The following is a 26539-nucleotide window of genomic DNA, read 5'->3' on the forward strand; positions in this document are numbered from 1 at the left end:
CAGTCCACAAGAAGGTGGGATTGCCCTGAATCAAACTCACTTGCGCTTCCCACTTGCTTCCTTCAATCCTCATCTTCGCCCTTCTTCATTCTTACGGTACGCAGAATCAGAAGAATCAGAGGAGGAAGAAGAAGAAGAAGAGAACGATGCCTTGCCTTTACATCTCCACCAACGTTAACTTGGACGGAATCGACATCGATCCCATCTTCTCCGAAGCCACTTCTGCCGTCTCCTCCATTATCGGAAAGCCCCCAAAAGTATTTCTCTCTCTCTCTCTATCTCTCTCTCCCCTCTGGATGGTTTTTTCTCTACTTCCTTCAACTTGATTTCAGATTCGAACTCCAGTAATTCAATCTTAAGGATCCATCGAAAACCTTCTTTATATATTTGGATGATATATCTGTGTGTTTGCTTTCTTATCTGGTTCGTCGCAGATTCATCTTGCGCTTCTGTTGTTAATTTTCCGGTGTTTCTTGTGCGCTTAGTTCATTGGGATTCGAGCTTGCTTCTGTTTCGACTTGGAATCTTCTTATCAAAGTCCAACTTATCTGGATAGTGTGAAATTAGAATAGGCTTCATTTTTAACAATTATCTCTAGTTATTGGATGTTTGTGAGTTAATTTTAAAAAGATAATTTATAAAACAAAACTTCATGTAAAATAATATATCATATATATTTATATAAAACTCCATTTAAGAAGATAACTTATAAATAAAACTTCGTTTTCATTTTTTACACTTATTATTTCTTTTTTGTTTCCCTCTTAAATATATATATTTATGGATTTAGGGAAAAAAAATAATTGCGTGTCTGAGGTTCTTGGAGCCCATAAGTTTCTGTCTCTGTATGATTAACAGAGAGATCTCAAAATGACAAAAATTTGTTTGTTTATTTATTTATTTTTTGAAAAAACTATGTGGTTCTAGGACCATACTGCTAAAGGTTGCAAAAAGAACCTGGCAATCAACTCTCTGTCCCCTTCAAAATGATGAAATATGGATAAGAATTTTAAATTTTAATCATAGCTAATTTATTTTTCAATGTTTGATTAGTCATATATATATATATATATATCATTTTAATGTATGGGCAGAGTTAATGTGTAAACTTATACAGTGTAATATAAATATCCCAACATAATTGTAAATTTATAAGGTAGTATATTTACTCATATTAGCAGAGTTCATAAATCCAATGTCCATGTGTATGATTGCCTGGTGTTTTGAGGTCAACGTGTTGGATTTTTAGTTTAATGATTGGATGGAAACTTCATCTGACAAATATATCAGATTAAGTATTGAGTAAGTAAAGGGATCCTAGCCAACAAAAAAAGAAAAGGGAAATGATAATTGGATCTCCAAGAAATTTGTTTAAAAGCTAAATTATAAATATTAATTTAGGGAATTGGGGTCTTGTAAGCCATCAAGTGACCTTAACCATCTTTTTTAAGATTTTCTTTTAGTGTGAGGTAGTGAAAAAAAAAATTTAGACAATTATAAATATGAAAATCCAAATTATAAATTGGAAACCAATGATAAAGATAATTAAATGATTAAATTATAAATATAAACATAAATTAATTAAATAATAGTTTATAAGAGCATTTTAGTCTAATAATATCAAATTTTACTGTAATGTATATTATTTAATAATTTTTTTGATCATTAAAAGAATTATTATAAAGTTTCATATTAGAATTTATCATTATGAGCTACTTATTTAATTATTATTGAACTTATTAGTGAATGTGTTTTTTTTTTTAAACCTTACAATAAATCTTCAAGTATGAAACCAGTTAGCATCTGAAAAGAATGTAACCTGTCAGTAGCGTCCGTGTGTGATGTGATCTAATAATGGAGGGCAAAGTGAGGAGTGGAGCAAAGATGAAAAAAGTGGTGTGAATGGTCCAAGGTGGTAAAGTGGGTATTATGGATGCTTCTGTTTGCCATTTCATATGAAACATGAAAACTGGCAGAGGACGAACGAAAGTGAAATCTGAAAAGTGAAAACAACGCACCTGGCTCCCCACAGGCCACAGCAAATTGCATTTGATGAGGAGCCAGCCCCCACCACTGTTCTCCCTATTCCCTTTCACTTTCATGGGGTTATATGATTTCGTATCCCATGTGTTTAACATAATAGCTAGTTAAAATTCCAATTTGATCCTAAATACTACTTCTGATCTTTAATATAGGAACTCACTTAACTTTTATTTTGATCTTAAATATAAATCTCGATTCATTTTGTCTTTCATATTTGTACTTTTTTTTTAAGGTAGTTCTTCCAATAATAGTAGTTCTAGCCATGATTAGTAAAGATATTTTAGAAAAGATAGTGCTTATTTATTACAAATAACTAACTTAACTTATTTTTTTAATCTACTCAAATTAGTTAACTAGCCATTATATTCAAGACCGGAAGTAATATAAGATCTCCTAATCTATTTTGTCTCTCATATTTATCTGTTTTCTCCCCAAGTAAATCTCTATTGTGATAATAAAAATCGTTCTAATACACATGATTAATAAAGCATCACATATTTACTGCAAATAACTAACTTATTTAGCTAATTTTCTTAGAATTGAAAGCAATATTATGTTAATTTAAATTAGCTAGTGGTACCATTTAATGTGAGTTTGAAATAGTTGGTTGGATGTGGGTGGTGGGTGCAGTATGTGATGGTGATAGTGAAGGGGTCGGTGGCGATATCATTTGAAGGGAACAAGGAGCCGGCGGCGTACGCAGAGATAGTGTCGATGGGAGGCATAGACTCACAGGTGAAGAAGAAGCTCATTGCCTCCATCGGCTCCATTCTCCAATCCAGGCTCTCCGTCCCCAGAACCAGATTCTTCCTCAAGGTCTTTGACACCACCGCCTTCCGCCGTCTCAACCCCTCCCCCAAACTATGAGTGAATGTAATAACACTGATCCCTTTCAATTTCTCCGCCACATTTTTGGAGATCATCCGCCTCTCATGGCCACGCTCATTAATAGTGTACCCCTGGGTCCGATTAAGTAATAATAATTATTATTATGTTTCTCCCAATAAGTTATTATAATTAGAATTGATATTATCTTTAATCTCTCAAATGTGACTTTATTTCAGTTTTGGTCTCTGAAATTTAGAACCATTGTTTCTGATTCTTGAAATTTGAAATAAGTGGTTTTGTTCTATGAAATTTTACTTTATTTTAGTTTTTATTGCCCAAAGTGCAAAAATCTTTAGGTGGATAAAGATGAAATCAAATTTGAGAAACCAAAATCACTAGTTTCAAATTTCTAGAATCAAAACCAAAAGGAAATTAGATTTTAGGTGCCAAAATTAAAATAAGATTAAATTTTAGTGACTAAACATGATATTAACCTTTATAATTATATATATATATATATAAGTTTGTAGGGTGCACTTGCCCTTAAATTAAAAAAATCCCGTAGTAATCAAGAATATGGAAATAGGTACTCTCTTTGGTTGATTTAGAAAATACTACCTCCAATTCTAATTATAAAATTTTATTTGTAATCTATAAACAAGATCTTATAATTAGGATCAAAGGAAGTATACAGAGAGAATGAGAGCATGTGTGTAGAATGCTGAACAATGACAAAATTTTTCTCACATGTCTACCTTATAAAATGTAAAATGTTTAAAAACAAGTTGATCTAAACAATAACCTTCTCAAAAAAAAAAGGAAAAAAAAACAGGCGCACTCATAATTAAATTATGAATTATTAATTAACAATACATCATAATCTCTGATTTATTATAGTGATAAGGAACAAATTTACCCATAAAGGCTTGCAAGTTAGGCCTCTACTCAATGAACTCACTTGTTTGATTCGCCCATCACCCGACTCATAGAGCATCAATCTAGTAGTATTGAGTTACAATTAAAAGCCTAAGATCGATGCATATTAGTATTAAATATGTTAATTATGTTTTTTAATATATAAATCACAAAATGAATTCCCGGAGAAGAATGGGGATTATATTTTTATGGAAGAATTACAATGAGGTCCCAAGCAGGAAAAACAATTGAAAAACAAGTCCCAGAAGTTATCATTCTCACTGTAAAACTTGTTATTACAGGCTGCTCAGGTTATTATTGGGACTTTTTAGTGATTATTTTTCTTTTGTGAGACTTGAATGTAATTCTCCCTATTTTTATTACCGTACACAAAAGAATGAAGGAAGTTTGTCGTTTTGCAATGATTGGGTGGAGTAGTTATGAAATATGTATGAGGAATAAAGAGTGATCGGAATATATGATTCTTGAAATGCGAAGTTAGGCAAATGCCTCCCTATTTGTGTACCCTAACTAGGAATTTCACGTCCAATAATGATTATGTTTGCTTCCAAAGTCAAGTGAAAGACTGAAGACTCCCACTATGCCCCCACCAAAATGTAAGTCACAACTTCAAATTAACAAATAGTAATCAACTTATTAAGTTTGTCTTCAATTTAAAATCATTTTTAATTTTACCCCTGTTAAATGAGGTTATGATGAGGGGAAAAAACACAAGAAATCATATTAAAGCATTAATTGAATGGGCAAAATTAATAAATAAGTACTAATTACTCTTCAAGTGACTTATATTATAATAGATCAAGAAAATTTTGTGAAAATAACTTATATTGTGCATCGGAAACATTGCATACATATAGGGAGAGCGTGCGTTAGGCATTTTGATGCGTCTTTCCCCTTCTACAACTTCAAATCAATTATCAAACACATATCCCATGTAAAAGGTGAGTGTATACTCCTTCCCTCTACTTTCACATAATATAAAGGGTTTTATAAAATTTTCTAATAGTTGGATCATTTCACCCCTTGACATACTTTTGTAGTATCATTTTAATTAGGTAACTAACTTTTTATTTATACATACAGATCAAAAACACTTCATAGCAAGAGCTCAAAGGGAGGATACCTCATACTTATATAAACAAAAATCTCAATTATAAATTAAAGTTACGTTTAAATTTAAGTCCTTTATTTGTAATTGAGATTTGTAAATTTATAGTTGTTTTCATTTTAAATGATCTGAAATCTTTTAACCTTTTTCCTTATCTTCAAACACACGCAATACATTTGATATAATTAATAAGCATATACTATAATATGATGAAAAAAAATAAATAGATACTATTATATATATATCTGTAAAATTAAATATGGGGAATTTAAATTTATATACTTGGAATAATTACGACGAATATAGCCGTTGGCCCAAAAAAAAAAAGGAATATAGGTGGAGACCATTGACTAATGATGGGGCAGCCGAAAATGCATTTGAAAGTTGGTATATTTCATGTTTCTCGTTTACGAATACTTCTATTGTAATTTAATTTATTATTTTTAATAAGAGCAAATAAATGTAATATCTTTCTTTTGAAAATGACATTTTAACTGGAAAAAAAAAACTTAATCCAGTTTCTTCATTCCTCCTCATTCATCTATAATCTTTGGATGGTCAAGATTAAATTTTAATATATTAAATTTATTAATATATGCTAACAATTTACAATTTTGTAATTATTTTTCTAAATATTAAATTCAAACCATCTAAATTTAATCAAGAAAAAGATGAGAAAAGCTAGATCTTGGTTTAGGAATGATGACATTTTATGGTTGACTTGTACCAAATTTGACTGAAGAGTGTGGCATTTGTATATTTTAGTGCATGGGATAAGGATGAATGGAATGCTTTTTGTTGGCAATTTTCAATTAGGGCTTGACTTTCCTCATCAATTAATTAATGAAATAATCAGTTTTGATTTGTGCAATATGCAAGTGTATGAGTTCTGGCCAACCCAAAAAAAAAAAAAGGTTTAAGTGTTCATGTAATTGGAAATGGATAATTAAGAATTAAAATAGTATCCTTCTTTTACATGGTTATATAGGTAAGTTAGACTATTGTTAAATTTAAGCGGAAGTAACACTTCTAAAAACTTTTTTGAAAGAATTATTTTCAATTGGACCTGACAATGCTCGAATTTAACTCAATTAGACAGTCATATAAAAAAAAAATCCTCTAACTATCTTGCTTTTTTGAATTCAAATTCGTACCGCGTCAAATGAGCATGGCAGGTGAATTAAATAGTTAATGTTTGGACTTTGGACTAATATGTTTTGATATCGTGAAAAACAATTCCTGTAATTGGAGTCTTTTAATTTAGTTTTATAAATGATAATATCCAACTCGAAGGGAAAAATAATGGGTATATCAATTTTTTTAATGAAAAGCAAAATGCATGATAAAATATCAGAAATAACAGATCAGGTAACATAAGCAGAAAAGCAAGGACAAGAATTTAACAGTAAAATATGACTAAAATCTATCATAGGATAGGAGTCACTAATACTTTTGACAAACTAAAGAAAGACAAAAAGATAGCTAATACTTTTGGTGAGTGATTCGGTTCCTTTTCCTCCAAATCACATTTAATAGCACAATTATACCTTTTGTAAAGCTCACCATGTCCATCTCTGTGCAAATCTTTTCAAGTCTCTTTCAACCAGGATTGGAAAATGATGCAAGGGATCGGAACCGGCAACCATTCTGATATTGGTTCACTTTCTAAGAAAGTGAGTTATTTATCTTCAAATCATTTTGCGCTTGCTAATGTTTATAAACAGGGAGAATCAGGTCTCAAAGAAGAGATTTAATTATCTTAAACTCTATCGACAAGTGAAGAGTAAGTAATGATAAGTTCTAAAGTAGAGAATGACAATATGTTCAAGCTAGTTACTTGTCATTGAGACTTTTTGATAAATAATTTTTTTTTAAGACTCTTGATAATTCTTCCTTATAAATTTCGATAACATCTCACAATAAAAGAAAATTGACCAATCGCAAAATAGCAAGAAAGGGGTTCTCTCTTGGTTCCCCACAATCTGTTTGAGACTGAGTTTTAAGCCCAGAAAATAAAAAGCAGCCCAAAGATAACATGAGGCCGGCTAGCCGGAACTTTGTGGATTTTGTTAATTTCCATTAATGGTTTCTTGAGGAAAGGATTTCGGATTTTCAGAAAAAGAATTTTCAGATGTCGAGTCGAAGAAAACTTTGTAGATATTGTTAAGAGGACTTGGGAACACTAGAAATTAGGGCGATGAAATGAAAGGTTTTGAGAATGAAAGAGTTGGAAATATTCCTGCCAAGAAAATGGCAAATCTACTTCTTTACTGTCTTCCTTTTTAATTAAAAATACATTCATATAGCAATTTTTTCAAATAGTTCCACGCTTTACGAGATTAGATTTTTTAACATGCAAAATAAATTTTTAATATAAAAATCATATACGACATCTGATCCTAGATATAAAATCCATCCATTAATAATTCTTATATTTAGATATGGCCTACCACTAAATGGACATTAACAACGAATTCCCAATTGTTGTAGAGGGTGGAGAAAACGGCACCACAAGTCCGCAAGGGAGGATCAAGAAGATGAAAAGTCTGTAGAAAACGACGCCGAGAAGAGGTAATATATATATATATATATATATATTTATATAGACACACACATATAGATACAGGGTTATGCTTGCAACTTTGTTTTAAAAGTTTTCATTCAGCAATGTTGAGTATTCAGAAATTTTTTTAAAAGCAAATTTGTTTTGAAAATTTAAAATTGTGACAATATTGTTCTCTATCGTAAAAAAAATTAACGTTGATCATTAAAATAGTAATGCTGACCGTTGATATTTTTAACAGTACAGAGTAATGTTGTTATGATTTTAAATTTTCGGGAGAAATTTGCTCTCAAAATTTTTTTTGAATACCATACATTCCTAAGTAAAATATTTTAGAACAAATTTACACCTTAATCCAGTATATATAAACAAACAAAAAGAGCTAATATAAACCAAAGAGAATTGGATTTAAGAGAATGGGCTAAATTTAAAAAAAGAAAAGAGGTAATAAAAACAAAGGTTAAGGTGTAATTTTAACAATAAAGTTTACCCTAAGAGACACTGAGCACCATAATATTTATTTAGGTGTAAAAATATACATGAAGCTATCAAAAGGAGGCATCTGGCACCACCCCATTAACATTCGTTACTTTACCGTTAGAAGGGCCCACGAAGTCACTTTTAAAATACATTTTTAACAACAATGTTTACATCAATGGGGCATTAGGCACTATAAAGTTTACTCGGGTGCAAAAATATACATGACTTTTTTACAAGAAAAAAAGATAACAAAATTCTCCAACTCCCATAAACGTCTATTAATTTTATTTTTTTGGGTCCTACTAAATATCACTTTTTCTCTCTACTCATTTCTACTTCCTCTTTGAAAAAATTTAAAGAAGTAAAACAATTATTTAAATATAACATATAGTAAATGATCTCTCTAAAATATTTATATACATCATTTGATTATATATTAGTTTATAAGTGAAGCAAGTTAATTTAGAGAAAAACGATAAATATAATACTTTAAAGTAATTTATTTAATTTTTTTAATCTCCTCAAATTAATTTATTACGTCGTATAGTAAGGATTAGAGGTAGTACTTGGATGCAAGCGATGAACCTCATGTCCTAGAAGGGAAATGCATTGTTTTACGTAAATACATATAAAAAGCTTAGAGGATAAGAAAACGACATGACAAAAAGAGTGTGCGTGTTGACTATAATGAAAGAAAGATAAATCAATTTAAAAGTGAAAATTAATGAAAAGAATTTAGTGGGACCCAAAAGAATAAAATTAATGAACATTTATGGGAATTGAAGAATTTTGTTATTTTTTTCTCTTTTTAAAAAGTTTATGTATAGTTTTGCATCCAAGTAAACTTTATGGTGCCTAGCGTCCCTTGATGTAAACTTTGTTGTTAAAAATACACCTCAAAACTGATTTTGTGGGCATCTTTGATAGTAAACTAACAGACGTTAACGGCTTGGTGCCAAATACCCCCTTTTGACAATTTTATGTATGTTTTGATACCCAAATAAACATTATGGTGTCCAGTGTCTTTTGAGGTAAACTTTGTTGTTAAAATTACACTTTAACCCTATAAACAAAGGTGCCGCGCACTGTTTCGTATCAGTGACATGGCCACGTCCTTTTTTCAGCAGGGAAAAAAAAGGGAAAATGACATTAAGGTCCCATGGAGAAGAAAATACATCAAATAGGTCCCCTGCAATCTCATAATTTTTCTGAAGTCCCAAAGGGACCTCAGTGCAATTTTCAGAATCCACAAATTACTATCTTGCCCTGCCCCTGCCATCAGAAACAAACCAGGAGAAGTTCATTTGGGTGAGGAGTTCCTGCGCAATATACTTGAGAGAGAAGACATAGGGAAAGAGGGAAGGAGCCATTGAGGATGAAATATCTTCTCCATTACCATTAGTGAACTCCAAAGAACTTCTATGTGAATCTCCACAAATGTTCAGGTGTGGAACTTTCTTTCCTCTCCTCTCCTACCTTTCTTGACAAATTGTGCATTTGTTTAGGAATAGAAAATCAGAAAATCATTTTTGTCTTTTTAGGTTGCTTGTGGGTGGTTTTGGAAATGGGATTCACAAGTTAATCAATAGAAAAACTGTGTTTTTGGTTGGTGTGTGTTAGTGATTTAAGTTGGGTGTGTAGGATGATCATGGGTGTTCTGTTTTTGGGTTGCTTGTGGGTGGTTTTGCTCTGTTTTGATGTTAGTTCAATGGCAAAGGAAGAAGAAGATGAAGGTTAGTGTAGGTGAAAACCCTTAGGACGAAATGAGATATTGTGTTGTCAATCAGGCCGCAGTAGTTGTCAATGTGTGCCGCGACACTTGTCAATGTAGCTCCTTAAGTTGTCAATGACAGTTGCGTGCTTCTTGATGCAGGTTTAAGTTACCGATGGCGAGTACGTTTGGAAAATATCTATTTTGCTTTGTTCCCATAAGAGAAAGTTTATAAATGATGGAAAAGATGATATGAGATATGTGGGAGGTAGTGTAAGAACAACCAATGTAAAGGAGGGCACAAGTTATGAAGAATTGAAGGAAATTATATCATCAATTACTGGAGAAGAAAGTAACTCATTTCTTTTGAAATTCTCAGTTCTATATGGCTCAACAGCACTCAGCGTAGAAATTAACAACCTGAGTTATCCAAAATAACAATTAATATAACAGGAGTTAATGACAAGTGATATTAACAATTTCATAACAAATAAATGTATGAATATTAATGATTGATATTCAAAATTTTTACAACTGAACATGTCATTTATTTATAATGTTAAGTAATATTTGCATTAAAATATAATTATTAAGAAGAAGGTGTTACTCAAATTTATATTCAATTGATAAGGGACAATGCCTTCATTAACAAGTCACAGTGCTCCATTGGCAAGTCACAATGCCACCATTGACAAGTCATAATGCCCCCATTGACAAGTCAGTGTGCCACCATTGACAACTAATAATTCACCGCGGCGTCTGACCATATCCGTCACGGCTCCTCTATATGTTCCAAGGAGCTGTCATTCTGTGTAAGGCGCCGCGGCTCTTGATCATATCCGCCGTGGCACCCAACCCTTTTAAGAAGTTATTCGATGAACAACAAGTGACAGTGTTACCATTGACAAGTCAGTGTGCCACCATTAACAAGTCATAATGTCACTATTGACAAGTGATAATGCCACCACTGACAAGTCAGTGTGCCACCATTGACAACTGATAATTCGTCGCGGCGTCTCACAGTGCTATCATTGATAAGTCAGTGTGCCACTATTGATAAGTTATAGTGCCACTATTGACAAGTCATAGTACTACCATTCACAGTGCGACCATTGATAAGTCATAGTGTCACCATTGACACTTTATTAATAATAATTATATATGACAATATAACTAAAATATAATATGATAAAGTGATTGAAAATATCATATGATACTAAAACAGGTTAAGTAACTTGAATTCATATTGTTGACAACTTATATCAGCAAATTAATTGACAAGTCACAGTGCTCTATTGACAAGTCATAACAAGTCTAATGACAATACAGGGTGCAGGTAATGACAACTGAAATGATTGTAGAATCTAATATACCAATTCATAGCCAACTTTCATTTATACCTTCATATACTTAAAATTACACCTATTTCACAATCCATCCCCAAAAAAAACATAGTGGTTGTATATAATTACAAAACTAAGTATTGGTGTGTATCCATTTACAAAAAATTCCCTTCACACAACTAAGAATTTCAGAAGAAATGAGTTGCTTTCTTTTCCAGCAATGGATGATATAATTTCCTTCAATTCTTCATAACTTGTGCCCTCCTTTACATTGGTTATTCTTACACTACCTTCCACATATCTCATATCACCTTCTCCATCATTTATAAACTTCCCCCTATGTGAACAAAGCAAAATAGATGTTTTCCAGACGTACTCGCCATCAGTAACTTAAACCTGCATCAAGAAGCACGCAACTGTCATTGACAACTTAAGGAGCTACATTGACAAGTGTCACGGCACACATTGACAACTATTGCGGCCTGATTGACAACACAATATCCCATTTCGTCTTAAGGGTTTTCACCCATACTAACCTTCATCTTCTTCTTCCTTTGCCACTGAACTAACATCAAAACAGAGCAAAACCACTCACAAGCAATCCAAAAACAGAGCACCCATGATCATCTTACACACCCAACTTAAATCACTAACACACACCAACCAAAAACAAAGCTTTTCTATTGATTAACTTGTGGATCCCATTTCCAAAACCACCCACAAGCAACCCAAAAAGACAAAAACGATTTTCTGATTTTCCATTCCCAAACAAATGCACAATCTGTCAAGAAAGGTAGGAGAGGAGAGAAAAAAAAGTTCCACACCTGAACATTTGTGGAGATTCATATGGAAGCTTTTTGGAGTTCACTAATGGTAATGGAGAAGATATTTCATCATCAATAGCTCCTTTCCTTTTTCCCTATGTCTTCTCTCTCAAGCATATTGCGCAAGAACTCCTCAACCAAATGAACTTCTCCCGGTTTGTTTCTGATGGCAGGGGCAGGGTAAGACAGTAATTTGTGGATTTTGAAAATTGCACTGAGGTCCCTTTGGGACTTCAGAAAAATTATGAGATTTCAGGGGACCTATTTGATGATTTTGTTCTCCATGGGACCTTAATGTCATTTTCCCAAAAAAATTGCTCGCCGGTCTCTTCCTAATCATCAGATAGATCTTACGGTCATAATTGAAGCATTTCAAAGCCACTGCGCCCGAGTCACGGGAGGGGTTCCCCCAATGCCCACCACTCCCGTCAATTTATTTCCCCTTTCTCTCCATTCCCAAACAAAACAGAAGGGTTTCAGAATTGAGTGATCAGGAAGAGAAGATGCCTTGCCTTAACCTCTCCACGAACGTCAACCTCGATGGCGTCGACACTTCTTCCATCCTCTCTGAAGCCACCTCCACCGTCGCCAAGCTCATCGGCAAACCTGAGTCTGTAAGGAAATTCGGCCCTTCTTTCGCTCTTTCTGTATTTTTTTACTTTGTTTCTACTTCTTCTGAATGACGCCAGAAGTTTATACTGCTTTTGGTCTTTCAGTTTTTCAGTACTTCTATTCTTCTCTTTTTCTTTTACTGTTTTATTCGGAGTTTCTTAAGTTCATATTTCTTCGTATATCTTGTTAGATTCTAACCTTAAACCGATTCCTATCGTCCAACAACTATAGAGTCGTTCAGTGGGGGGCTACTTGTGGAATCAGGAAATGACTAGTCTGGCGAATGACGCCAGAGCCTCTATGACAATATTTAAGTGAAGTTTCTTCAGTATTTGTTATCAAGTTTTCATCGAGCTGTTAACTCTGTAATAAAGGTTTCTTTATATCTCTTGATTCAACAGGACATAATGATAACAGCCCCGTAAGAATTGCGCGTAGTTTTCCTCCTAATCTGAAACCTGAGATTTATGTCCAGATATCGTTATAGAGGGTCATTGGCATACTCATTTCTTCAGAATATTGACGTGGGTTCGGTTGCAATTCAAGTCTTGGATAATTCTGTATAGCTGAATTGTCTTCTTACCGATTTATTTAAATACTTATAATTAGATTGCAAGGGAATCAGTGAAATTTTGAGGTTCGTAGATTACAAGTATCTTTCTGGTCCTCTGCCTCTTGTTATATCAGGCTTCAAGAGAATAATATCTACCTCCTAGTTTAGCTGTCAGCTTACCACTCAAGTTCTTGGCCATGGTATTTGATTGTGTTAGCTTGCAACAGATAATTATGTTGACAACTCACGTCGCTGAATCTATGTCATATTCTCACTATGTAATCCATGGAAGCAGTTTTATACTATCATTAAGTTAATTTGGGGCATCAAGGCCTCTTTTGCAGGCTCTGAATGAGGTGGAAATGGTTTACTCAATTATTTATTTGGAAGGATGGGGTGATAGCGAGTCTTGGTTTGTTTTATGAGTGCTATCATTCATAAAGTTGTTCTCAACTTCTCTTTATTTTGAACTTTTAATGAATCAATGTAGTTCCTTTCCAATGAATTTACAGCTGTGCTGGTGTTACGCTACTATCCTCTGAGAAGGGGAACTAATGCCTGAATCAGATTAGTTTGAGCAAATTCATTATTTCTAAGCATTAATTGGTGAACAAAACTCATGAGTTACTCTTTGAGGTTTCCTTAATGACTTGCTGGCCATCTGACCTATGTTGTACTATTATGCAATATACGTAGTGATTACTTCTCTGCATCTGCTAATCAATCCATGCTCATCTTAATGAGTCTTATTGGTGTGGCCTTGGCTGTCTCAGACCACACTGCCGAAGTCAAGTATTTGGCCAGCCTTCTGAAAAAGGGAATCACCTGACTCATTTCCTTTAATTGTGCATTTCCTCCATGTAAAGTTGTACACACGATTGGTTAGCATGGTTTTTGTTGGCATCGTGGCTGTTTTGTAATCATCATTCAGGAATGAAATTCCCCTTTTACTCAAAAAGGATGCTTGCTGGAACCGTGTTGTAGATAAGTAGCATGACATTGATGTGGCTCTTAAAATATAAAATAAGTACGGTATTTCTGCTGAGCTATAGTATGTTATTTCTTTGACTTGATTAGCCTTTAATCCTTTTTTCCCCGGTTTGCAGTATGTAATGATTGTACTGAAAGGATCAATTCCCATGTCTTTTGGTGGGACTGAGCAGCCTGCAGCCTATGGTGAATTGGTGTCCATTGGCGGTCTTAACCCTGATGTGAACAAGAAACTTAGTGCTGCAATTGCATCAATTCTCGAAACCAAGTTATCTGTGCCCAAATCGCGATTCTTCTTGAAATTCTATGATACAAAGGCAAGTATTTGAAGTTCCAAGTTATCCTGAAGGGTCACTGACCTGCGCTGCACTTTTTTCTTATTGCATTCTTCCTTTTTGTTTAGGACCATCAAAGTCAAGAATATGCACAGTGTTTGCATGCTTTACACCAGCACTAGATCATGTAAATAAATCCTTGCTGTCCAACACTATTATCGTAGCTCTTGTTAGCTGTACTTAAAAATCCAACCTTTTCCCGTAGACGTAACTCTCAGAACGCCCAGCCCTTTTCTCAAGGGTATGTTTGGATGAAGAATAACGGAGGAGAAGAGAAGTTTTATTAAATTTTACTCTTGTTTGGGGTTATTAATGGAGGTGAGGCTAGTTAATGTTTTCAAACTAACCTTCCAGTGCTCTTCCTTTTCAATTTCAAGTCCCCCTAATTTGGAGGATTCTGAAGGAGAGAATATCCCCAAACAAGGGGGAGGACGTTATCACTTAATTATTGCTTCACGTTCCATTTTGGTTGGATTTTCTTCCCTTTCCTTCTCCTCCCAACTGCCAAGCATACCCTATCTCCACTTTTATAGCCATGAATTACTGCAACACGGCGGTAACTCTGCTTTTCTTGCTTTGCAGGGTTCAAACTTTGGGTGGAATGGGTCTACGTTCTAAACTCCATTCGAATGGTTGTGGTGCCTCGATACTAAGTGCGGTGTTTGTTCTGTTTCCAACCACTGTTATGACTATGGATGATGTTATATTACGGATATCTTTGTAACTGGTGCAATTGAAACTTGATTAGCTGTTTGGAACAAACGTGGATCCTTTCCTCGGGAGACTTCCCAGCGATGGGACCTAGATCATTGTTATTATCGTACGGTCGTTCTGTTTAAGAGAATGGTTAGTGCTGATTCCCTGTTTTGTCCTATTGTTAAATTTATTCTTTCTAGGTTAAATTTGTTACGAAGTAATGGCTGGTAATCTGTGGTATGTGGCCTCATGCATAAGGAAAAAAAAAATCACAGAACAAGAGGCTTCCGCTGCCCCTAATTTGTTTATGCTTGGAATGGCAAGACTGGATATTTAGAGATATTGAAAGAAACAAGGGAAAAAGACAATAAAGTATATTGAAAATTGCTAAATGATAAATTGATGTGGATGAATTTAAAAAGGGAAAATTTCACTGTAGGACCGTAGAAGACAATTAATATCAAAGAGCCCCCAAAACTTTCTGAAACCTCACTGCAGGACCAAGGGACCAATCTGATATTAATTTTTAGAGTGAGATTACAATAATACCCCTCCCCTTTTATTTTATTAAAAAATAAATATTTACCGGAGTTACTGTTCCGGCCACCGGAGGTCGGAGGTCCGGCCACCGGCGCTCAGGTGGCCGCCGTCGGGATCCGGTCACCGGTGGCCGGAACAGTAACTCCGGCGGGACTTCCGGTGGCCGGAGTTTTTTTGTTTAAAACAAAGTGGTCAAGGGAGGGTTTGAACCCAGGACCCCTTGACACACCAAAAGAGTTGTAACCACCAAGCCAAGCAACCCATTCAATCATAAAATGCAAATAAAACTACATATAACAAAATAAACGCAACAGTCCAAATGTAAGTGAACAAGTGAAATTAGACGATTTACAAGTGGAATTCAGAAATTTGCAACAAAAGTTAGGCAATTTACAAATAACATAATATAAGTCATAACCCAAAATGCAAGTGTTTATGTGCAAATGAGCAAGTAAAATTTGAAGATTTACAATAAAAGTTTATGGATTTACAACCCAAATTTGGTAAACACAAGAGAATTCACAATCCAAAATGTAAGTGTTTGAGTGTAAGTGAACAAGTGAAATTAGATGATTTACAAGTGGAATTTAGAAATTTACAACAAAAATTAGGCAATTTACAAATAACATAATGGAACTCATAATCCCAAATACAAGTGTTTAAGTGTAAATGAGCAAATAAAATTTGAAGATTTACAACAAAAGTTTATAGATTTGCAAGTGAAATTCGACAATTTCACTTGCTCATTTGCACTTAAACACTTGCATTTGGGGTTATGACTTCTATTATGTTATTTGTAAATTGCCTAATTTTTGTTGTAAATTTCTAAATTCCACTTGTAAATCGTCTAATTTCACTTGTTCACTTACACTCAAACACTTACATTTTGGGTTGTGAATTCTCTTGTGTTTAACAAATTTGGGTTGTAAATCCATAAACTTTTATTGTAAATCTTCAAATTTTACTTGCTCATTTGCACTTAAACACTTGCATTTTGGGTTATGACTTCTATTATGTTATTTGTAAATTGCCTAACTTTTGTTGCAAATTTCTGAATTCCACTTGTAAATCGTCTAATTTCACTTGTTCACTTACACTCAAACACTTACATTTTGGGTTGTGAATTCTCTTGTGTTTATCAAATTTGGGTTGTAAATTCATAAAATTTTATTGTAAATCTTCAAATTTCACTTGCTCATTTGCACTTAAACACTTGCATTTGAGGTTATGACTTCTATTATGTTATTTGTAAATTGTCTAATTTTTGTTGTAAATTGCTGAATTACACTTGTAAATCGTCTAATTTCACTTGTTCACTTACACTCAAACACTTACATTTTGGGTTGTGAATTTTCTTGTGTTTGCTAAATTTGGGTTGTAAATCCATAAACTTTTATTGTAAATCTTCAAATTTCACTTGCTCATTTGCACTTAAACACTTGCATTTGGGGTTATGACTTCTATTATGTTATTTGTAAATTGTCTAATTTTTGTTGTAAATTGCTTAATTACACTTGTAAATCGTCTAATTTCACTTGTTCATTTACATTCAAACACTTACATTTTAGGTTGTGAATTCTCTTGTGTTTGCCAAATTTGAGTTGTAAATCCATAAACTTTTATTGTAAATCTTCAAATTTTACTTGCTCATTTGCACCTAAACACTTGCATTTTGGGTTATGACTTCTATTATGTTATTTGTAAATTGCCTAACTTTTGTTGCAAATTTCTGAATTTCACTTGTAAATCGTCTAATTTCACTTGTTCACTTACATTTGAACTGTTGCGTTTATTTTGTTATATGTAGTTTTATTTGCATTTTATGATTGAATGGGTTGCTTGGCTTGGTGGTTACAACTCTTTTGGTGTGCCAAGGGGTCCTGGGTTCAAACCCTCCCTTGGCCACTTTGTTTTAAACAAAAAAACTCCGGCCACCGGAAGTCCCGCCGGAGTTACTGTTCCGGCCACCGGTGACCGGATCCCGACGGCGGCCACCTGAGCGCCGGTGGCCGGACCTCCGACCTCCGGTGGCCGGAACAGTAACTCCGGTAAATATTTATTTTTTAATAAAATAAAAAGGGAGGGGTATTATTGTAATCTCACTCTAAAAATTAATATCAGATTGGTCCCTTGGTCCTGCAGTGAGGTTTCAGAAAGTTTTGGGGGCTCTTTGAAATTATTTGCCTTCTGAGGTCCTACAGTGAAATTCCCCCATTTAAAAATTTCAAATTGATGTGTATGGTTTGAAATTTTTAAATATTGCGAAATAATGTACATGCTTTTTATTATTATTATTATTTTTTAAGAATTGTTACCTTAGCACCCCCTTCACTAGTTTGGTCCATTTAGTTAAAATGCTACTCGTCTCTTAAAAGAATGAGAATTAGAATTTCGATATCCCTAGCCATGCCTTAATTTCAATATATAAATACATCTATCTATTTATGTGGGTATATACATACATACATATGTATGTATATAAAGAACCGTTGCAAAATCTCAAGTGTGAAGAATCAAATCGAAGTATGTCAAAAAAATAAATAAATCTGAAAGTCACATGTTTACCTCAAATGTATATATTTATATACTCCTCCGATTCTAATTATAAGACCCAATTGACTTATTTGAGGAGATTAAGGAAGTAAGTTAAGTTGGTTATTTATAATAAATAAGTGTTGTCATTCCTAAAATATCTTTGCTAATTAAGTATATTGGCTAAAACTATCATTATTAGAAGGATTATCTTGGAAAAAAATGCATAAATATAAGAGACAAAATGGATTGGGTCTTATAATTAGGACCAAATAAAAAGTCAAATTGAGTCTTATAATAAGGACCGGAGGAGTATATAAATAACCGATCCAAAAACTTAACTGTTAAGAATCAAAGCTTGATAGCGTAAAAAATATGTATTTGAAGGCTGGATGTTTATCTTGAAAATTAATAATAATTATAATTATAATTATAAAATAAAACAAATGTCGAATGCGGGAAGAAATATAAATGACGACAGAAGGAAATACGCGTGCCATTGTAATCGACGAGTGGCCAGCATTGACTCAGATCCGCACAGCAAAAGGCCAATGCGACTATCGGTGGTGGAATCTTAACGACGAAGCCGAGTTTCGTAATACGTCGTCTTCTAGATTTCCCATCGACCTTCTTATCTCTTTCCCTTCAATTTCACTGCTCCTTTCCCAATTTCGCATTTTCTCCTCAATTCCCATTTCTGGTTTTGCTATTCCCTTAAATCCATCTCTCCTTTCTTCTCTCTTCGTTGATCCCTAACCCCCAACAATGGCTTCTGTTGCACCTCCCGTCCTCCCCGTCTCCAATTCCCAGCCCACCGCTGCCACCGGTGGCGCCACGGCTGAATCTGGGGGACCCATTGCTACACCTGCCTTCCGTGCCTTCATCGGCCACCTCTCCGATACCGTCCGTAATGGCCTCGCTCAGCGACGTCCTTGGGGTGAGCTCGTTGACCGTACGGCCTTTGCGAAACCCGAGAGTTTCTCTGAAGCCACCCTTCGGATCCGCAAGAATTATTCTTACTTTCGGGTCAATTATTATGCTATGATTGCTCTGATCCTTGCTGTGTCTCTGCTTACGAATCCGTTCTCTCTTATTGTCCTTGTCGGCTTGCTCGCTTCCTGGATGTTCCTATACCTCTTCCGTCCCTCTGATCAGCCTTTGGTCATTCTTGGTCGCACTTTCTCTGATTTCGAGACCTTGGCGCTCCTGGGCGGCCTCACTTTGTTTGTGGTCTTTCTTACCAATGTTGGATCTGTTCTTGTTTCGGCTCTCATGGTGGGTGTGGCTGTTGTCTGCGCTCACGGTGCCTTCAGGGTTCCCGAAGATCTCTTCTTGGATGAACAGGAGGTTTCTCAAACCACTGGGTTCCTGTCATTCCTCCGGGGTGCTGCAACCAATGCCACTGTCCCCTCTTCCGTACCTCCGGTCACTGCACGTGTTTGAGCAGATCGGTGAATCCAGATCCAGGAGGATAACAGGGTAATGGGGTCTTGATCTGATCCGTGAAATTCATTGTTAGGACCTGGAAGTGAGATAAACGCAGAAAATATGCTTTTGCCTTCTATGACAATGTATTAACAAATTTTACTATACATAGGGTGAATCACATGAGATTTGTAGGGTTCTCTGTTATTTTGTGTTGTTTCATGTAGGATTCGCAACTCTTGTTGGTGGATCTACCAGTTTTTATACTTGAATTGTTTTGTTATCTCTATACTTCAATTGTTTTATTCATTTTGGTAATTTGGCTCTCTTAAAGCAGATTGTGCAAATGTTCTTAATTGTGTTAGATGTCTATGCCTCCATGCGTTAGATATCTATTATGCCTGTAACCTCGTTTCATAGCTGTACGGGAACATGGATTACCTAGTTGCTTAGGTGATTACATTTCAGTTTCCTTTTTTATTGTTAGTTCTTTGCTTTTATCAAACATTAGATAGATCTTTTTGATTTTTATTGCTAGGCTCGACATTATCAAGGAATGGTTAGGCCGCTTTTGCCGCCCGTTGGATTCCATCACGAACTGTGCCGTCTCTGCATTGTTTGCCCGTGTTGTTACTTAGATCTCACAATTGAGATTGCTTACACCACTGTTCCTAATGTGTTTACTAGTCAAATAGAGAAGGCATTGGTTGTTTCTTCTTTTGAATCTATGTGACTGTGAACCTGCATGAGCAATTTTGGCTTCTGTTTTGAGAAGTTAGACTTGGGGTGAAGACATCCCTTTCGCTTTTCCCCCCATATCATGGAAAAATTGATTAGAACATCTTGTCGATCTTGACATCGATACCAGGATTCAGCATACCCGTATGTGATTATAGAATACCGTTGTGTGATTTCTTGGATGACCTTCAGTTTGTGAATACAATAGACATATGAGGATTTTAAATATTACGGTGCAACCGTGAGAGTTTGGCGCTGTGCTCCGTGGTGTCTGGGATACTATGGAGTAGAGATTTTAAATGTAACTTGCCAGTCAAAGTTCAATTTAGTTAGAAGAATACTTTGTGATGGTTCTGTTGTTGATTCCGAGCTACAAGAAGTCTTGTTTTGTGATTGATGTATAAAAGATATAGGTATCTAACATTCTAGCTTCCATTGTTGCTAATGTTCTAGCATGATTGCCTCCATTCATTCCATGAAAATAGAACATGCTCATTGTTTGTTATTATGAACCAAGAGCCATGAAATAACGATGCGGGGCTGCCACTGCCTTCTGGATGGAACTTAAATGAAGCCATTATATTTTGATTGGTCTCGTTATAAAGGTGCACAGTAGTTTGCTGGAATTCTAGGCAAACAGAAGGAATAAAAACGAGAACGATTATTTCACACAACTCACGTATCAAAATGTTAGTCAATTGCTAGAAAAAAAAATGTTGCTGGCCAAAAGTAAAACAGATATTGCTGTTGGTAGTAGCCATATTTCAACACGTATTGGTAACTAAAAATGCCGGTTTGGCAGGAGGCCGCGCATAAATCTTGCCCTTTCCGCTCAGCATTAAAGCCTGCATCCTCTTCATGTCATTCATCTCTTCTAAGTTTTGTCCCAAGAAAGATCACTTGAAAATTATATTTAAATTCTTGCATGCTAATTTTATGAGAAAAACTAGGCTTTACAAGTTTGAGACAAGTTGCATTTTTTATGGCTTACAAACTAGTTGTTTTAGATGACACCTGATACATTGATTTTTTAAGGTAAATTAAGTCACTAGATTGTGTCAAAATGACTAAACATGCAGGAGCATTGGAATTATGTTCTACCTCCGGTCTTTTATGCGTGAACTTGTTTGAGATTGGATTTGATTTTAAATATAAGATCTTTATTCATTTTGTCTCTCAAATTTGTAATGGTTTCTTTAAAATATTCTTATTGATTGTAAGAAATTCTACTCAGAGATATTTTCAACATATATAATTAAAAGGGTGGTTTAGAAAAATCAATACAGATTTATTATAATTAACTAATTTTCTTATTCTCTTCAAATTAGTTTTTCAGCTTATATTAAAGACATGAGGTAGTATATATATAAATTGATTTAGGTAGTTAGTCATATTTTATTCAGTTATTTTAAACTTGATCTGCAAAAGAAAATTTCATGAATGTGACTTTATTTGTTGGATATGGCTTGTTATGTTTCAATTGATGATCGGCTAAACAAAAAACAAAAAGAAAAACTGGGAATCTGATAGTGTTTGAATATGAGGTAGCAAATTAACTTTAGGAGAAAAAGTTTAACATCATATTACTCTCATTATCTCATTATAGATTATTATTATTATTATTATTATTCTTTAATCATCATTTCCTTCATTTTCACTTCTCTAGTTATTCCAATTCCAAATATGAACCTAAAAAGCGTTGAGAAAGAGGCCAAATTAAGTAGTTGCGGGAAATTGGTTGTGAGAGAGACCCGTGAATAATTTCTTAAAGCAAAATTAATTAATTAATTGATTGATTGATTTTCATGAATAATAATGTAATAAAAAAAAAATGATCCGGGGACCGATGCCTTATGAAAGGTTATGGTGGGCAGTCTGTGTCAAGTTGATGCCTCCTTATAGAACGCACATGTCACCATAAACACAACTTTCTCAATTTCCAGACCTTTTTGTGTCCCCTCAACACCTTCCACAAAATTACATAAACTGAAATCAAAAGCAACTCTCTTGCATAAGCTGCCACCCGCAATAAAAATTGGGCCAAATCATGAGACACTGCCAAAATATTTTTTATATATGTAACAATTATATATAGAGACACACAGATATGATGTTTATCAGAAATATTACATTATATTTATGATATTAATATTAAAATATTTCAAGGAGCTGTTAAACACTGTCTAATTTTGAGTTAGAAAATTTTCTAAAATAATTAAATTCAACTTATTTGGAAGAGATCCCATTTAATCTAATTAACTCCTTAAAAAAAAAAATTTTTTTGCGTAACATTTAACCTTAATTTTTAAGTGTTTATATCAAATTCTTCAGTAAAAATATATATAACATACCTTTTATGAAAATACTATCTCCGATCCTTAGTATAAGATTTTGTTTATAGACTAAATAAGAACTATAGGATAGGAGGTAGTGTAATATTTTTACCGGTGACATATGATTAGATCTCTTGAAAAGCTTCTTTCTGTTGGCCCAAAAAAAAGCTTCTTTAATATTTAGCATCATAAATCCTCGACAAAGTCTGAGTAAATTGAACGTTAATTTTCCAGTTTGGTCCACAGAAAGTATCCTATAAACTTGCCGATTCAAGGCTGTTTTGGTAATTGCATATTGGGGTCATCTTCAGAATATACATTATGCAATGTAGCCGTTGGAAAACTGAGCCCCATTTGCTCAGAGAGACCAAGCCGTTATACGCAGATAATGTATCCAGGTAAAACTAGCCGTTGCGATTTAAGAAAAACGCGAGCTTTGACCGATTCCTTCTTCCTTCTCTCTCCCTGACCCTCCAAAAACCGATAACCCCACCCCTCACATGCACTCATCACGATCCTTCTCTTCTTTTTCTAACCCTCTCGCTCTTCCTTTTTCACTTGCATCTTCTTCATCTTCCTCCACTGTGCTTTCTGAAACACAGCTTTAGAACTGAGAAGCTATAAACAGAGACTGTCCTTTGATTATCCATTGTTGTTCCCACCACCCTTTAAACGAAAAAGACATCTTCCTCCTGCATGGGAAACAATAATCGGTTTGCCGAAAAGTTTCCCACAAATGAAGGAAGACCCGTTTCTCGTTTCTTCGTCTCCCTCATTATGGTTCTTCAAGTTCTGGCATTTACGTTTCAACCAGTCTCAGGAGGCCATTCGTGGGATGGTGTGATTGTTACACAAGCCGATTATCAGGCTCTGCGAGCTATAAAGCGAGAATTCATCGATTTCAGAGGAGTTCTGAGGAGCTGGAATGACAGTGGAATTGGAGCTTGTTCTGGTGGGTGGGCAGGAATCAAGTGCGTGAAGGGACAGGTTATTGCAATCCAGCTTCCATGGAGGGGATTGGGTGGTCGAATTTCCGAGAAAATCGGATCGCTTCAAGCTCTTAGGAAGCTGAGTCTACACGACAATGTACTAGGTGGTCCTGTCCCTTGGTCTCTTGGCTTCCTTCCTAATCTCAGAGGAATCTACCTCTTCAACAATAGGCTTTCAGGTTCTGTCCCTCCTTCCATTGGCAGGAATAGCCCACTGCTTCAGTCTATTGATTTTAGCAATAACTCGCTCTCAGGTACTATCCCTCCTAGCTTAGTAAACTCTACTAGATTATACAGACTCAATTTGAGCTTTAACTCTCTTTCTGGCTCTATTCCTAGAACTTTCACTATGGTTCCTTCTTTAACTTTTCTTGCTCTTCAACACAACAATCTTTCTGGTTCTATCCCAGATTCATGGGGTAGTGGAATGGGAAAAAACCAAACTTACAATCTTCAAATCTTGACCCTCGATCACAATCTCATTTCTGGAACCATTCCGGTTTCTTTGAGTGAGATGGGATTTCTCCAAGAGATTTCTCTTAGCCATAACCAGATGAAAGGGTCTATTCCAAGTGAGCTCGGCGGGCTTTCGAGGCTTCAAACTCTTGATCTATCAAACAATGGCATTAATGGTAGCTTCCCAGATAATTTTGACCAGTTAAAAAACCTTACTGTGCTTAACCTGCATAATAATAAGCTTGAGGGTGAAATCCCATCAACAATTGGGAACTTCTCAGTGATCACGCAGATTGACTTCTCTGAAAATAAACTCGTGGGAGAGATTCCAGATTCACTTACCAAGCTTGCAAATTTGACCTCTTTTAATGTTTCTTACAACAATCTCTCTGGCCTTGTTCCATCCCTCCTCTCCAAAAGATTCAATTCTAGCTCCTTTGCTGGGAATCTCCAACTCTGTGGGTATGTCCCTTCAAAACCATGCCCTTCTTCTTCACCCCCACCTCAGAATCCTCCATCTCCATCCCCAAAACCTTCATTGAACCCACACCACCGTAAACTAAGCACCAAGGACATAATCCTCATAGTAGCAGGTGCTCTTCTTGTCATTCTTCTTCTACTTTGCTGCGTTTTGCTTTGCTGTTTGGTCAGGAAGAGAGCAGCCGCTAAAGAAAAGAATGGGAATATTGCCAAAACATCCGCTGCTGCTGGTACTGCACGAAGTGCAGGAAAAGGAGGTGAAGTTGAATCAGGAGGTGAAGCAGGAGGGAAGCTAGTTCACTTTGATGGCCCATTTGTTTTTACGGCTGATGACCTCTTGTGCGCTACTGCTGAGATTATGGGAAAAAGCGCTTATGGAACAGCATACAAGGCAACGCTAGAGGATGGGAACCAGGTTGCTGTGAAGAGGTTGAGGGAGAAGACAACCAAAGGGCAGAAGGAGTTCGAAACTGAGGTTGCTGCACTCGGTAAAATTAGACACCCAAATCTGCTGGCACTTAGAGCATACTACATGGGACCAAAGGGAGAGAAGCTTCTTGTCTTTGATTACATGACCAAAGGAAGTCTAGCATCGTTCCTCCACGGTAAGTACTACGTAGCCATTAGGAGATCTTGCAAAGTTACTGTTCTCTCATTTTCCCTTGTTACCTTGAATATTATTTTGGTACAGGATGGAGGATATTAATCACCACATGAAAGATATGTTGAGTATTTTAATACAAGTTATAGGGTCCCATAATTTCTGAGTGGATCTTATGAATTTTTAATAGAATATTGAATCTATGTATCTTAGACATTACAGCCAATGTATAATCAGTTTGATGATATGAGCAAAGTTAAAATTTGAAGTGGGTGAAATCTTTATATTTTTTTTCATCGTGTTTCACTCGGGGTTGGTCACTTTCTTGTTCCTCTGTACTAAAATACTTGCTCTAAGATATTAGGACAAAGATTACAACAATTTTTGCATTATTTGTGAACTCCGATACTGATGTGTTTGTTCCATATCCAGCTAGGGGCCCGGAAATTGTCATAGACTGGCCAACAAGGATGAGAATAGCCCTTGGAGTAACCCGCGGCCTATGCTACCTGCATACAGAAGAGAACATAGTACACGGAAATCTCACCTCAAGCAACATACTCTTGGATGAGCAGACAAATGCCCATATCACAGACTTTGGTCTCTCAAGGCTAATGACCACGTCAGCAAACAGCAACATCATAGCCACTGCAGGAAACCTTGGTTATAATGCACCAGAGCTCACAAAGACCAAGAAACCAAACACAAAAACTGATGTCTATAGTCTTGGTGTCATCATTTTGGAGCTCTTAACTGGAAAACCTCCTGGTGAACCAACCAATGGCTTGGACTTGCCACAGTGGGTTGCATCCATAGTGAAGGAAGAATGGACTAATGAAGTGTTTGATTTGGAGCTCATGAGGGATGCACCAGCTATTGGCGATGAACTGCTTAATACCCTGAAATTAGCTCTTCACTGTGTGGATCCATCCCCAGCTGCTAGGCCTGAAGTTCAGCAGATTCTTCAGCAACTGGAGGAGATCAAGCCAGATTCTTCTGTGGATGATGATGGAGCAAAAGCCCCAGAAACCGAGCAAAAAGCCCCAGAAACTGAGCAAACTTGAGATTTGTTCTTATTTGATATATCACAGGGAGAATTTTCAGTTTCTTTATTGTAGGGGAGAAAGATAGATATCAAGCGAGACTTGGCAGATTTCCGTTCAGCAGATTCTGGAGCATATGTAGATCAAGCTGGACTTAGCTTCTGCCGCTTCAGAGGATGATGGAGCAAACGTCGCAGAGTTCTCAGTCGATTTCATTAATAGATTTTAGTCACTATCATAGGAGAGAAAGAAATATGATGTTCTTGGTTTCTTTTATTCTTTTATTGGTTTATTTATTTTGTTATGTATATAGAAGCCATTAATGGTTGATTCTTTTATATGTACTAAATTTTCTGAATAAACTATATACTTCCATTTGA

General features: G+C 35.3%; 4 protein-coding genes across 5 annotated transcripts; all 4 read left to right on the forward strand.

Moving 5' to 3' along the window:
* On the forward strand, positions 1-3050 carry LOC114742299 (macrophage migration inhibitory factor homolog). The gene is made up of 2 exons (XM_028930568.1): positions 1-257; positions 2674-3050. Exons 1-2 carry the CDS (start codon positions 147-149, stop codon positions 2908-2910), a joined length of 348 nt encoding a protein of 115 aa, XP_028786401.1. The 5' UTR covers positions 1-146; the 3' UTR covers positions 2911-3050.
* LOC114742295 (PRA1 family protein B4-like) lies at positions 125-19984 on the forward strand. The gene is made up of 3 exons (XM_028930564.1): positions 125-139; positions 11813-11820; positions 18840-19984. The coding sequence occupies exon 3, from the start codon at positions 18860-18862 to the stop codon at positions 19535-19537; it is 678 nt and encodes a 225-aa protein (XP_028786397.1). The 5' UTR covers positions 125-139; positions 11813-11820; positions 18840-18859; the 3' UTR covers positions 19538-19984.
* On the forward strand, positions 9679-26539 carry LOC114742292 (probably inactive leucine-rich repeat receptor-like protein kinase IMK2). Its single transcript, XM_028930562.1, has 3 exons — positions 9679-9691; positions 23206-25120; positions 25549-26539. Exons 2-3 carry the CDS (start codon positions 23287-23289, stop codon positions 26178-26180), a joined length of 2466 nt encoding a protein of 821 aa, XP_028786395.1. The 5' UTR covers positions 9679-9691; positions 23206-23286; the 3' UTR covers positions 26181-26539.
* On the forward strand, positions 12340-15243 carry LOC114742298 (macrophage migration inhibitory factor homolog). 2 transcript variants are annotated; one of them, XM_028930566.1, is made up of 4 exons: positions 12340-12450; positions 14108-14308; positions 14395-14453; positions 14909-15243. In XM_028930566.1, the coding sequence occupies exons 1-3, from the start codon at positions 12340-12342 to the stop codon at positions 14446-14448; spliced, it is 366 nt and encodes a 121-aa protein (XP_028786399.1). In that variant the 3' UTR covers positions 14449-14453; positions 14909-15243. The 2 variants fall into 2 exon arrangements, with proteins under 2 accessions (XP_028786399.1, XP_028786400.1); XM_028930567.1 differs by lacking the exon at positions 14395-14453.

This window comes from Neltuma alba, unplaced genomic scaffold (genome assembly GCF_004799145.2).
Source record: "Neltuma alba isolate B1F8T4 unplaced genomic scaffold, ASM479914v2 tig00003699_pilon, whole genome shotgun sequence".
NCBI classification, from domain to species: domain Eukaryota; kingdom Viridiplantae; phylum Streptophyta; class Magnoliopsida; order Fabales; family Fabaceae; genus Neltuma; species Neltuma alba.